The sequence below is a fragment of the Lolium rigidum genome, chromosome 3 (genome assembly GCF_022539505.1).
Source record: "Lolium rigidum isolate FL_2022 chromosome 3, APGP_CSIRO_Lrig_0.1, whole genome shotgun sequence".
NCBI classification, from domain to species: domain Eukaryota; kingdom Viridiplantae; phylum Streptophyta; class Magnoliopsida; order Poales; family Poaceae; genus Lolium; species Lolium rigidum.
In genome coordinates, this window is record NC_061510.1 from 166,912,162 (window position 1) to 166,926,650 (window position 14,489).

Below are 14,489 nucleotides of genomic sequence, written 5' to 3' on the forward strand. Positions count from 1 at the left end.
ACAAGAGCCTCATCTTGTAGGCTTTGGAATCTCTTCAAGGGTGAGACTCGATACCCCCTCGTTGCTACCGTCTTCTAGATTGCATCTTGGCTTGGATTGCGTGTTCGCGGTAGGAAATTTTTTGTTTTCTATGCAACGTTATCCAACATCTACTCCATGATGCTCCTCTTGACCATTTTTCGATAGTCTAACAAATGGAGGAAAATGCTGCAACACGTTGATGCCATTGGGAGAAAATGCAGGACGGCGTGGCAAATCCACAAATCATAATGCGCCACATTTTTAAGAACACACTGCACTCTCCAGTATGACTTGTGTGCATCTCTTGTCAAGCGAATGGACAATTCCTCCATGTGTATGCAATACTTTCAAACGTTTCAGGAAAACCTCTCGTTTCGTTATGTGCCAAGATCTAAGTTGAGTCTTCTTCATTTGGCACTCTCGAATAGATTAGTCCAAACGTGGTCACGACACTACAGGAATGGGCCGATATGCCGATGGCCGGGAACCCTCGGCGTAGCCTGTTTTGGCCGTCGACATAGACTACGCCGAGGGCCACCCTCGGCATATCTCCTCAGCGACTACCTCCCTCGGCAGAGTCACTATTGCCGTCGGCGTAGCCCGGCCCTCGTCGTATGACGCTACGCCGACGGCAAAACCGTCGGCATACAAATTTTAAAAAATCAAATTTCCATTTTCAAAAAATCAATTCCAAAAACAAAATTCGAAAAAAATCATTTTTGGCTATGCCGACGGCAAAACCCTCGGCATATAGTTTTAATTTTTTTCAAATTTTAATTTATTTTACACCATTATTTTCTTTTTTTTTTCTTTTTTTTACTTGTTTATCTTTCATTCAAGACACTTTTAACTCTAAGTACACTTAATCTTAAGTCAAATTACAATCATGATTAAACTTCCCAGTCGGTCACTCATTCTCACACTACTCCAGACTCAGCACGCTTAACTTCCTGGTATGAGTTTCCATTACAGAATTGACACCTGGCTGATAATAATAGCAGATCAACCCTATTAACCCTTGGACCGTTATTTCACACCTCTTTATTTTTGAATTCCAAATAATTACTTAAGTAAAAAACAATGAATATATAAGTAATAATAATATTGAATTCAAATAACAATAAAATGATTTTTGGTCTTTTTTATTTAATATGGAATAATTAATATCTTTAAATTGGAAAATTGAAATTCCATAAATAATATGTCTAAATCGATCAGAAAATGAGAGGAATCTAAATATAACATCCATATCATCATTTGAACCTAAAAATTAGAGGAATCCAAATATGATGTCCAGTTTGCCATCTGGCCAAAACAGCCCCCTCGGGAGATGCGAAATGGCTGTACCAGCGCGCTGGTGCACCGTTCGCCAACACGCTAAACGGACAAAAATTAGCATATAAAGTGATGTGTTATAGATCTAAAAACATTTTTCGCGGAATTTATTGAGCGACGGAAAGTGTACCCCTAGTTCAAATCCGATCAGTTTCAAGTGGATTCGGCGGGACACCGCAGAAAGCCGCAGGGATTCCCAGATACCTAGCGCGCACATATGGCATGTGATATGTGCTGCGAAGGCGGTGTCCTACCACTACGTGGAGGTATCGCGCAATACTAAAATACGCCCCATGTAGCTGCTTCACAAAAAACTCGTTTTGACACCCCGAAAATAAAAGAACCATCGCCCATGGGTCGGATTGGAAATCCGCTCCCGGAGCCTTGCTTCCCATCCCAGGGACCACACACTTGCTAAATATGGCCTCGTTCCGATAAACTATGCGGTGTCACAGGCCGTTTCCTACTCATTTGCCCTAAAAGCCATAGAATTCCGGACGTGATAGCCCTGTTTGTGAAGGGTTTTCCAAAATAATTGCCGTATCCTAATTCCGACTTTTGTAATGGTTACTAGGACACATAAAATGACGTCATGCGGCTCCGCGGGATTTTCTGACTTCGTTTAAATTGCCATTTGGCCAAAACGGGCCCCATGGAGATGCGGTATGGCCGTACCGGGCGCGTTGGTGCACCTGTTCACCATCGCGCGAAACGGAAACAAATTAGCACATCAAGTGATGTGTCGTAGACCTAAAAACATTTTCCCGGAATTTATTGAGCGCGGAAAGTGTACCCCTAGTTTAAATCCGGTCAGTTTCCAGCAGATTCGGCCGGACACCGCAGGAAGCCGTATGGATTCTCAGATAGCTAGCGCGCACATATGACATGTGATATGTGGTGCGAAGGCGGTGTCCTACCACTACGCGAAGATCTCGCGCAATACTAAAATACGCTCCATGTAGCTGCTTCACACAAAAAAAAACCCGTTTTAGCATCCCGAAAATGAAAAAACCATCGCCCATGGGTCAGATTAGAAATCCGCTCCCGGGGCCTTGCTTCCCATCCCAGGGACCCCACACGTGCCAAATATGGCCTCGTTCCGACAAACTATGCGGTGTCACGGGCCGTTTCTACTCATTTCCCCTAAGAGTTATAGAACTCCGGACATGATAGCCCTGTTTGTGAAGGGTTTTTCAAAATAATTGCCGTATCCAAAATAATTGCCGAGTACGAGTAGGTAGTCATCTTGTTTATGTGGAGGATCTCCAATGCAAGACACCTAGAAGTGAGCCGTGCATTCAAACATATGTAGGTAGTCATTGTGTATGTTTTTTTGAGAATTCGGGCAGGTGAGCTGCTCGATATATTAATAAAAGGAGATTGGGTCAGTTAATAAGGGAAACCGGGCCCAAAAACCGCACAAAGCGACCCAGTTTATAAGGAAAACCGAGTCGAAAACCTGAAAAGCGGAACAAGATTAACACACACCCTAACACGCCACAAAGTCAATGCCTCCACAGGCGGCGCCTTCAAGAAGGTAGCAGCATAGCTGCCACCGTCGCTCGCTCTGAAGGAGCTTGGGTTTTCACCCGGAGACCACACGACACACGCAGCGGCAGGAGATTCTGCACACGATGACGCCAACAAGAAGGGAAACGACACCAAAAGGCACCACCGCCATCGGCACCGGCCAGGCACAGTGCAGGACTTTCGTCCGGAATCCTCTCCGTCGTCTGACCAAAGCAGGGCATGAAGCTTGTCACCACCCAACGAGCATGCGCGCGCTAGCGCCAGCGATGCACTAGGCAGCCACCAGGAAGCCGAGCAACGCCGCGCTAGGCCAAGCGCGTCCACCACAAGCCAGGCAGAAACCGTGCCATGGCCGGACGGGGCGAGAAGCAGGACGGACGGCGAGCTGCGGAGAGCAGCGAAGGTCGAAGCCGCCTCGCAAACCGCCGGCACGGCCGACGCGAGGAGCGGTCGGAGATGCGCCGCGGCAGGGACAACGACGAACCACGCCGAGGCTAGGGCGACGCGGGCAGGAACGCCTCCACCAGGGCACGCGACAGCGAAGAAACCGCGGGAGGCCCCGGGGAAGACGGAAGAACATGGCGCACACCGGGAGAGTTAGGGAGCGGCGCACAGGCCACAGCCCTCTAGGCCCAGATTGAGCCCGAGCGGGCCTAGATCGGGCCCTCCCCAGCCAGACCGCGCCAAGGCCGGGCGTCGCCGGACGGCGAGCTGCAGGAAGCTGCTGCGAAGGCCGAGAGGCGCGACGCCACGGCGAGGGGCGCAGGACGGTGACGACCTCCGGGGTCCTCCCTCCGAGACGGGCCGTGCGGGATCCCGAGAGGCCTAGATCCTCGTCGCCCCCTTCATCGGCGGCGGGCGGCTTAGCCGCCGGCGGTCTCGGGAGGCGACGAGGGAGCGGGCGGGGAGGCTAGGTGGCGGCGGTGGGGGGCTAGGGTTTTGCCCCCCCGTCGCCTGGAGGAGGCGACCGAGGGGAGCGGGGGATAGTTCCGTGTCTCTATCCATCTTGTGTATGTCGAGGATTCAGACATGGAACCAATGTGAAACTAGCCAATCCAATCTGATGTAGTCATTCTTACACTTGAAGTACTAGTCATCATACTTCCTCGCGCCATGCACAATCTTAATGACAACTCTTTGTTTATCCTTGGGTGCATATGGTGGATTGTCGACAAATTAAGTAGCCGGCCTCAAGCATCACAAAACCCCGCATCCTTTGCCCTGCCGGTCCATGTTCTTTCTTTCCCCATGCCTAGAACCTCCCCGCCGAGGTTCAGCATTGAGCCACCGTCGTAAACAAAAAAGAGGAGATATGACCATCAACTTCTCTTCATCATCGGCGGCAGGATCGACTTGAGCTTGCATCAGTTCATGGCGGCATGTCCGGCGTGGAAATGCCGGACAAAGTTTTGAGCCGCATCATTTGCCGGCAAAGATTCGGGGAAGAAGGCGGTGGGAGCTCGTTTTCGGATGAACGCCCCAATTTGGAGATGCTCTAATCTATTCTAGTCCGCTAAGGCAGGGACGGGCGTAGGCAGCAGTAGCTAGCTGCACCGTTCGTACGCACGCGCACGCCGGGACGGCCGCGCCGTGCCATGCATGTGGCTTCGATGCCGTGGTGCGGAACGAAGCGCCTTCCATGCCGTGGTGCGGAGCGAAGCGACGGATCATTGCTCAACAGTGGAGCGCCGTGCGCCCACGCGTGCAGCTGCGAGCCGATGGGACTCATCTAGGCAGGCAGGCAGGGACGACGGGCGTATAGGCACGTAGCTGCACCGTTCGTACCGGCCGCCGTGCATGTGCCCGCCGCTCCGGTCAGCCGCTTTTGCGGCGCTGACGACAGGCTCGGCTCCAGGCCCGAGGACCGCCTCCGCCTGCATCGAAGCCCCCCTGCCCTGCTCGGTCGGGGGCCCAGCACGGCGACGTATCTTCCCTTGGGCCCGACCCTGATGCGCTCTCCTCCTATCACATCCGTAGCCACAAGGCCCACAATGCAGTAGCCAGCCAGCCAGCAGGAGTAGCTTGTGTTATAGCTAGAGAAGCTACCTAGTCCTACAGCCCGGTACCAGCACTAGCCCCCCCCCAATTGAATAGCCAATTGCTACTCCTGCAACCTTCTCTTTTCAATTCAAAAACGTACGTACGTACTCCCCACGTCTGGCATGGCATGCACGCTTCATTGCTGGATGATTAACTCTCTCCATGCTAATCGTCTCACCAAACCGTCAAGAGTAACTCAAGCCGTTTCGTGTTTCTGATTCATCAATGTCCACGTTACTGTACTTATGCATGCCACCGTGATCATGGCCTCAACCCGGGAAGAAGAACGAAACGCATCGAATTGAATGGAGTCAGGGCATCTCTACCGACACGGCTCAAACGGTTTCATGCCACGTCCAAATGAGTCTGTGCGTCCCGCGACCCATCCGTCCACCGAATTTAGGGAGCCGGCCCGTATCGCCATTACCATCGCATGGACAAGGTCGTCCGCCTCACCACAATGGTGGTGGACCATATCGCCCCGCCGCCTCCGCTAACATCATTGTCGCCGCAAGCAGGGCTGGCTCTACGATTTTGAACGCCCCAGGCCGAACTTTTGAAATGGGCCCAACAAAGAAAGAAAATTCTATTGCATATTTGATAAATACTTTTTTCTTTGTTCTAAACCAAGTATAGGTACCCCTAAATTGTCAGTTTGACAAGAGTATCTCCAGTCGCGTCCCCCAAAGGGATTTGGGGCGCACCGGACGAAAAAACGTTCCCAGCCGCGTCCCCCAAAGCCGTTTTTGTCCGGCGCGCCCCGATACGGTGTCCGGCGCCCCGAGGCCGTCCCCGCCCCACATGGGACGCACCGGGGACGCCGGACACACCGAAAAGCGAGGCGGGGAGTGGCGGGGCCGACCCGTCAGCGGCACATTGAATTTTAACCTAACCGTCGCCTACCTCGCGACGAAAGTTATTGGCGCGCAGCGACGGTGCAGTTCCCGCAGAGGCGCAGCGAAGCGTCGCGTCACGCCTTGCTCTGCGTGCCGGCGTTAATGAGCGCCACCGCTCCCCCGCCTCCCTCCGGCCTATAAAAAGGGTCGCCTCTCATCGTCCCTCTCACACACAAACCCTAGCGCCTCTCTCCCCAACCCTAGCCGCCACCATCTCAAGAGTCGACGCCATGGCTGGTAGAGGCGCATGCTGAGCTCGCGGCCGTGGCCGTGGCCGTGACCGCGGCAGAGGTTCACGCACGTCGTCGCATGCGACGCCGTCGTCTTCATCGTCGGAGATGGATACGGAGGGGCCCGTGCTGTTCGAGTTCGTTCTCGTCCTCAAGGGAGACCCACGCGGCATCCAGAGGCTACCGGACAGCTTCGCCGACTTCGTCGCCGGCGACAACCGCCCGGGCACGCTGCATCTGCGGGAGGATTCGTGCGGCTACTACCGGTGGATCGTGGACGTGATCTACGACGCGGAAGATGTACCTCCACATCGGCTGGGAGAAGTTCATGCGCCACCACAGCCTCCAAGCCGGCTTCGGCTCGTGTTCTCCTATTTTGGCGACAGGGACATGAGCGTCAAGGTCTTCGACGAGACGCGTTACCTTTGGAACTACCACATTGACAGCACTGACGAGGACGACGACTGAAGAGTGTTGTTTCTTCGCAGCGAATATATGCACGAAGGTCGTTGTTCTTCCTTGGAAGAACCAACAGGGGCACCCTCACCAGCTGGATTTTCCAGTTTGGGTGACTGGGTGTGCCTTTGAGTGTTCTTTCTTGGCAGCGAACACACCAAACCTTCGATGCCCGGCCTAGTTAGGTTTAGTTTTTTTGCAATGTTTTATATTTGTGTCAACCATGGTTCAAACTATGTATTAGTTTGTGGAAAACCATGTTCCAAATTATATCTTCATGTAAACCGCGTTCGAAATTATGTATTAGTTTGTGAAATATTTCTTCTCTTTATTAAAATAAAAATGCAAAAAAACAAAAAAAAAATATTTTAATGTTTGGGGGCGGCGTTTGGGGACGCGGCTGGGGAGCGACGTCCCCCAAACGCGGCACGGACGAAACACGTCCCCCAAACACTCAATCCGGCACCGTTTGGGAGACGGTTTGAGGGACACGACTGGAGATGCTCTAAATTGTACAACATAAAATTATATCGTTTAAAAGTAAGTATAACATTTGAAGTTCCGGATGAACCTTCAAATAGCATGCGAACATACCTCCATTCCTCTCGATGTGAACGAGGCTGACTATGTCCAGGAACAAAAGTAAACTGATAGATAAGGAATGGAGCTATGGAACACAAAAATCCGGTCACTGCATTTAGAAATTTCGATTTTGAACAGAAAAGATAGAGTTGGCCACTCGCCTGCAAGGTCTCACAGAAATTGTGTTCCGAGAATTACCTGCTTGATTTCTTGACGACTTGCCCCAGGCCGCTCCCTGTCTCCAACTCTCTGTGAGGCGCTGCTCTGTGTGATCGTGCAGTGTTTCATTAGGTAATAGGGATCAGAGAACGGAATTAAGGATTTAGCCAAGGCGAGGTTTCCGTGCAGTGCGAGATTCCGTTGAAGGAAAATGAATCCTCAACTTCTCTACTTCTGTGCGTGCGTGGCTATGTGCTTCTTGGATTGATAGATGGGCCTCCTCTTTTTTCCTCTACACTTTCTATATATACTGTAAAGATATAATGGGCCCCTATTTTTGTTGGGCCCCGGGCCATCACACTTCTTGCCCTAGGCCAGAGCCGGCCCTGGCCACAAGCCGCGTGGAACGGTCAGATGGTGCCGCCTCCGCTGCAGTACCTGATGCCTTAGACTCCGCCTCGGTAGCACAAGATTTTATTTGAATACAATTGAATTGTTGTATGCCAACATGTCAAAATGGCCAACGCGGATCGAATAGGTCACGTCTCTATAGATACGGGCCGGAAGACCGGACCGCAACCCTAATTTTGTCTACATTGAGTCCCATACAGACCAAAACGAGCGTTGTTTTGTGCCACACCGCTGAAGATACCATCATACATATGTAGATGGTCATCTCGTGTATCCGGACTCCTGAGGATCTTCATATAGGAGATATCTCAAGGAAGCTCTGCATTTTTCAACCGAGGTAAAACCAGCCAATCTGGTGTAGTCTTTATTTGAACTAGTCATCATACTCGCTCACACATAATTTTCATGAACAACTCTTTGTTCTTTCCGAAGTACCGCTGAAACTCCTTGGGTGTATGTGTTTCATTGCTGGATGATTATCTTCATGGTAGTAATCGTCACCAAATCATTAAGAGTAACTCCAGCCGTTTCGTGTTTCTCATTCATCAGTGTAGTAGCATCACCAATTGGTGTTATCGGGCCTTTCAAAGTGAGACTGCTCATAGTGGGAGTAACATAAGTAGTAACATCACACATCTTAAGGCATTTTGGTGACATGGCATACTAATAAATGAAGAAAGAGAGTGATGTGGTAACTAGCTATGTTACCATAACATCACACATCTCAAAGCAATATGAGTCTACAACTTAATTAATGACACATTGCATGACACCACATCTAAGTTACTACCCACTATGAAGGTAGTAACTTAGACTAGTAACCTAAAATATGTTACTAGTCTAAGTTACTCTCCACTATGAGCAGTCTGAGAGTCTCTTAGCGCGGCATTCTAGTCAATTTGCTTATATGGCACTATATTAAATGAGTAAAAAGCGAGTGGTGTTGTATCTCAGCTAAGATACAATTTTTACATACGTAGTCATAGGAAAAATCAATTGATAGACCAATCCCGTGCAACCATATACACAAAATCATTAAATATAGATAGTATAATGCATTGGAGAGTTTGTCTCTTACTCCCTCCGTAACAAAGAATAATGCGTTCTCATTTTTCGTGCTTTTTGTTTGACTAAAATTTACTCTAAATATATAAAGATTGTTTGTATGAAACTAACATCATTAAAAAATGATTTTCAATACGAATCTACCGACACTAATTACATATGATATAATTAAAATTTTATTGCCCAATTTTTATGATCAAAGTTCATCTTAATACGTATGTGCTTTATTCTTTGAAACGGAAGTAGTAACGCTACCTAGAATAATGTGTTAAGATACAATGCATATTGTGAAAGGCCTTCGCAAGGCATCAAATTTAATGGCCGATTACACTCACTGTTAAGATACGGAGTGATCTCCCCTATTTAAACCCCCCTCCTCCCCCCATCCCAAATCAACACCTCAACAGCGCCTTCCTGCATTCCACACTCCCCAATCCAACAGAGCCATGGAAGCCACCCTCAGCTCCAGCCAGGATTACCTTCTCCTGCTCCTCCCAGCGTCTACCACCTTCCTCTCCCCTATCCTCGCCGTCCTCCTCATCGCCGCCTCGCTGCTCTGGCTCTGCCCCGGCGGCCCAGCCTGGGCGCTCTCCCGCTGCCGCGGCCCCTCCCCACCCGGAGCTCCCGGCGCGGTCACCGCGCTCGCAGGGCACGCTGCGCACCGAGCCATCGCCGCCCTCTCCCGCTCCGTGCCAGGCGGCACGGCGCTGGTCTCCTTCTCCGTCGGCCTCACCCGCTTCGTCGTGGCCAGCAGGCCGGACACCGCGCGGGAGCTCCTCGCCAGCGCCGCCTTCGCCGACCGCCCCATCAAGGACGCGGCCCGCGGCCTCCTGTTCCACCGGGCGATGGGCTTCGCGCCCTCTGGCGACTACTGGCGCGCGCTCCGCCGCATCAGCGCCACCTACCTCTTCAGCGCCCGCCGCGTCGCCGCCTCCTCCCCGTGCCGCCTCGCCATTGGCGACCGCATGGTCGGACAGCTCGCCACCGGCTGCGGGGACGCTGTCTCGATGAGGCGCGTGCTCCACGCGGCCTCCCTGGAGCACATCATGGCCACCGTCTTCGGCACAAGCTACGACGCTGCCAGCCAGGAGGGCGTTGAGCTCGAGGCGATGGTGAAGGAAGGGTACGAGTTGCTCGGGATGTTCAACTGGGGCGACCATCTCCCGCTGCTCAAGTGGCTCGACCTTCAAGGCGTCAGGAAGAGGTGCAGCAGCCTGGTGCGTAGAGTGGACGTCTACGTCAGGAGCATCATAGAAGAGCACAAACAGAAGAAGCTGGGCCGCGGCAATGGCGGTGGACGCGAGGAGCTCGCTGCCGGAGACTTCGTCGACGTCCTGCTTGGACTGGAAGGCGAAGACAAGCTCGCAGAATCTGACATGGTTGCTCTTCTCTGGGTAAGAATCTGCCATCCAGACTTTGCATTGTACTTGTTACTACTGTGCTTATTATGGTTGTAGTGTACTTTAATTAACTGTATAAACACACATTTTTCTTTTTGCATGTCTTGATGATACTGTACAGGAGATGATCTTTCGCGGGACTGACACGGTCGCGATCCTGCTGGAGTGGATCATGGCGAGGATGGTGCTGCACCCGGACATCCAGGCGAAGGTGCAGGCCGAGATCGACGCGGTGGTCGGAAGCGGCCGCGCCGTGTCTGACGCCGACGTCGGCAGCCTGCCCTACCTCCAGTGCGTTGTCAAGGAGACGCTCCGCATGCACCCTCCCGGCCCTCTGCTCTCGTGGGCGCGCCTCGCCGTGCACGACGCGAGCGTCGGCGGCCACCTCGTGCCGGCGGGCACCACGGCCATGGTCAACATGTGGGCGATCGCTCACGACCCGGAGGTCTGGCCGGAGCCGGAGGCGTTCCGGCCGGAGCGTTTCGCGGAGGAGGACGTGAGCGTGCTCGGGAGCGACCTCCGCCTCGCGCCATTCGGGGCGGGACGCCGCATCTGCCCAGGGAGGGCGCTTGCCCTCGCCACCGTCCACCTCTGGCTCGCGCAGCTGTTGCACCGCTTCGAGTGGGCGCCCGCCGATGGCTGTGGCGTCGACCTGTCGGAGCGCCTCAACATGTCCCTGGAGATGGAGAAGCCACTGGTTTGCAAGGCCAAGGCTAGGCTGTGAAGGTGATGGAAGCACGAGCCACAAGACAGATCGATGGTCCGTTGATTAAGTATTATGCTACCATGGTCGAAAACTCGAGATGCATGGTTGTGGTTAACTGGTTTCTGGTAGTGAACTGCATCTTTACCTATTCTTATTATTAGTTTGCGTTTGTAGATCGGTCGAGAGATCGATACATTGTGTTTGAACGTACAATCTTATGTACGGCTCTATATTATCATTATGCTGAGAATAATATAATATTAAGTGAGGACGCGAGGTATTAAATCAGTGTGGTTTTACGTGTACCTGCATATTGAAGTGAATTGAGCATGTACAATATTGTGATGTCAGTCTTTTCTTAAATTCGTTAGGTCTGATTTATGCTTAGTTGGAGGAGGGAGAATGAATTAAAAGATAACTACCTCTCTTAGCTAAATGATGATCTTTTGCGAAATAAGAGAATATTTTTTCTCCATTGTACCATTAGCTAAAAGATGATCTTTTTGTGAAATAAGAGAATATTTTAGCAACCCAATTTCCTATTAAATCTCGGCAATGCCCACCTTTTAGAGCTTAGGGTTGACGAAATCATGCATGCTGACACGAGACATCAGATATCAGACTGACAAGAAGAGAGATTTACCCATGTTTGGGGCCCTTGATGAGGTAAAACCCGTACTTTCTGCTTGTCTGATCTTGATTATCGAAATTATCGGGTTACAATGGGGTAGCCGAAGGCTAAGACTAAGATCTCGCCGAGAGGCTAAGATTTCTAATGACCTAACTCTAGACTTGTGGTGAATCTGGTTGTGGTGATTGTGTGTCCTCCCGGCAGACTCTCTCCTGGCCCTTATATTGTAGGCCAGGTCTCGAGAGTTCTGTCCGGGTTCGGCTAGGTTACAAAGAGTTCTATGTCTAAACTTTCATTGTTCTTCGTCTTCTTTGCCTTGTTCATCAAGAGTCTTTCTTCGGAACCGACAATTCTTTTACATCTGAAATACAACCTACTGCAACCATTGTTCTCTTTTGTTTTCTCCAAGCAAACAAAATTTTCTACACCATACTTTTAATCCTTTATTTTCAGCAAGCCGGTGAGATTGACAACCTCACTGTTAAGTTGGGGCAAAGTAGTTTGATTGTGTTGTGCAGGTTTCACGTTGGCACCGGAATCCCTGGTGTTGTGCCGCACTACACTCCTTCAACAACAACCTTCACGTGATCTTCATCTCCTACTGGTTCGATAACCTTGGTTTCTTACTGATGGAAAACTCGCTGCTGTACTCATCATACCTTCCTCTTGGGGTTCCCAACGGACGTGTGCTTTACCGTCACAAGCAGCTACTTTTCTGGCGCCGTTGCCGAGGAGATCAAGACATGCTGCAAGGGGAGTCTCTCACACCCAATCTCTTTACTTTGTTTATTGTCTTGCTTTATTTTATTTTCTGTCTTGTTTGCTTTCTTTATATCAAAAACACGAAAAAATTAGTTACTTGTTTTACTTTATTTAATTCGGTTTTGCTTTATTTATTTTTATTATTGCTAAAATGAGTAGTCCTAAAGTTGAAGTTCGTTCGTTTAAACAACAAGGGGGAGAAAGTTTTAAAAATGCTTGGTATAGAATTAGTGATGCTCATCATAGGTGCACTAAGAAACACTCCACTATTATCCTCCTTAGGAACTTTTATGTTGGTATCTCTAGCTGGAATAGGTATGTTCTTGATACTCTTACAGGGGGTAATTTCCTAGGTACTCCTGCTTTAGAAGCTAGTTACATCATTGAGAGTCTAGTTGGAATACCACCTGTTAGTGAAGCTAAAATTGAAATCTCTCTTGAGGATGTCATGAAAACGTTGCAGTCCATAGAGAAAAATCTTCCAAGTGTTGAGACTAAATTGGGAATATTACTTGATAATACTGATAAACTTGATAAGTCCCTAGGAGGAATTAATGAAAGAATTGCTGTCTTAGAAACTTGTGCTATCCATGATAATCAAACCCATAGGATTGGTGAACTTGAAGAAGCTATGGGAACCTTGGGTTCAACTTTTTCTTCTCTTAAGTTTAAGGAAAAAGCTTATGTGGGTAAGGAGCAAAAGTTCATGTGTGTCCCTAAGGTGAAGCCAAAGAATCATTATGAGCTTAAAATTGATAAATGGAGCATCTAAGATACCTTTTGCGACAAGTTGTGTTTTTAAGGAAAATTATGATGTTGATGCTTCTTCTCTTGATGTTACTTGATTTTCACTTTCTGCGCCTAGCTGAAAGGCGTTAAAGAAAAGCGTTTATGGGAGACAACCTATTATTTTATTTCTGCAATTTTTATTTTATATTTGAGTCAAGGTGCTTGTTACTACTGTAGCAATACCTTTGTATCTTTATTTTCTTGCATTTTTGTGCCAAGTAAAGTCTTTGATAGAAAGTTGATACTAGATTTGGATTTCTGCACAGAAACAGATTTTTAGCTGTCACGGTTTTGAGTTTTTCTCTCTGTAGAAAAATCTAAAAATCTTGAAAAAATTCATGAGTAATCCTCAGATATGTACGCAACTTTCATTCAACTGGAGCTTTTCCATCTGAGCATGTTAAGTGCCTCGAAAAAATTCGTCTTTACGTACTGTTCTGTTTTGACATATTCTGCCTTTTATTTCGCATTGCCTCTTTTACTGTGTTTGAGTGGGTTTCTTTGCTCCATTAAATTTCAGTAACCTTGGGTAATGTCCAGAAGTGTTGGGAATGATTGTGTCCTTCCTGAACATGTGAATTTTTGATTATGCACTAACCCTCTAACGAGATTGTTTTGAGTTTGGTGTGAAGGAAGTTTTCAAGAATCAAGAGAGGAGGATGATATAATATGATCAAGAAGAGTGAAAAGTCTAAGCTTGGGGATGCCCCCGTGGTTCATCCCTGCATATTTTGAGAAGACTCAAGCGTCTAAGCTTGGGGATGCTCAAGGCATCCCCTTCTTCGTCAATAACTTATCAGGTCACCTCTAGTGAAACTATATTTTAATTCCGTCACATCTTATGTGCTTTATTTGGAGCGTTGATACGTCTCCGACGTATCGATAATTTCTTATGTTCCATGCCACATTATTGATGATATCTACATGTTTTATGCATACTTTATGTCATATTTATGCATTTTCCGGCACTAACCTATTAACGAGATGCCGAAGAGCCAGTTGCTGTTTTCTGCTGTTTTTGGTTTCAGAAATCCTACAAAGGAAATATTCTCGGAATTGGACGAAATCAACGCCCAGGGGCCTATTTTTGCACGAAGCTTCCAGAAGACCGAAAGGATCACGAAGTGAGGCGACGAGGCGGCGACACGCCAGGGCGGCGCGGCCCACCTCCTGGCCGCGCGGCCCTGTTGTGTGGGCCCCTCGCGTCGCCTCCTGACCTGCCCTTCCGCCTACTTAAAGCCTCCGTCGCGAAACCCCCAGTACCGAGAGCCACGATACGGAAAACCTTCGCGAGACGCCGCCGCCGCCAATCCCATCTCGGGGGATTCCGGAGATCACCTCCGGCACCCTGCCGGAGAGGGGAATCATCTCCCGGAGGACTCTTCACTCGCCATGGTCGCCTCCGGAGTGATGAGTGAGTAGTTCACCCCTGGACTATGGGTCCATAGCAGTAGCTAGATGGTCGTCTTCTCCTCA

General features: G+C 49.5%; 1 protein-coding gene across 1 annotated transcript; it reads left to right on the plus strand.

Annotated features, from left to right (window-relative positions):
- Positions 1–9,136: 9,136 nt before the first annotated feature.
- Positions 9,137–11,119, plus strand: LOC124698604 (cytochrome P450 78A5-like). Its single transcript, XM_047231087.1, has 2 exons — positions 9,137–10,119; positions 10,247–11,119. The coding sequence occupies exons 1-2, from the start codon at positions 9,172–9,174 to the stop codon at positions 10,847–10,849; spliced, it is 1,551 nt and encodes a 516-aa protein (XP_047087043.1). The 5' UTR covers positions 9,137–9,171; the 3' UTR covers positions 10,850–11,119.
- The last annotated feature ends 3,370 nt before the right edge of the window (positions 11,120–14,489 follow it).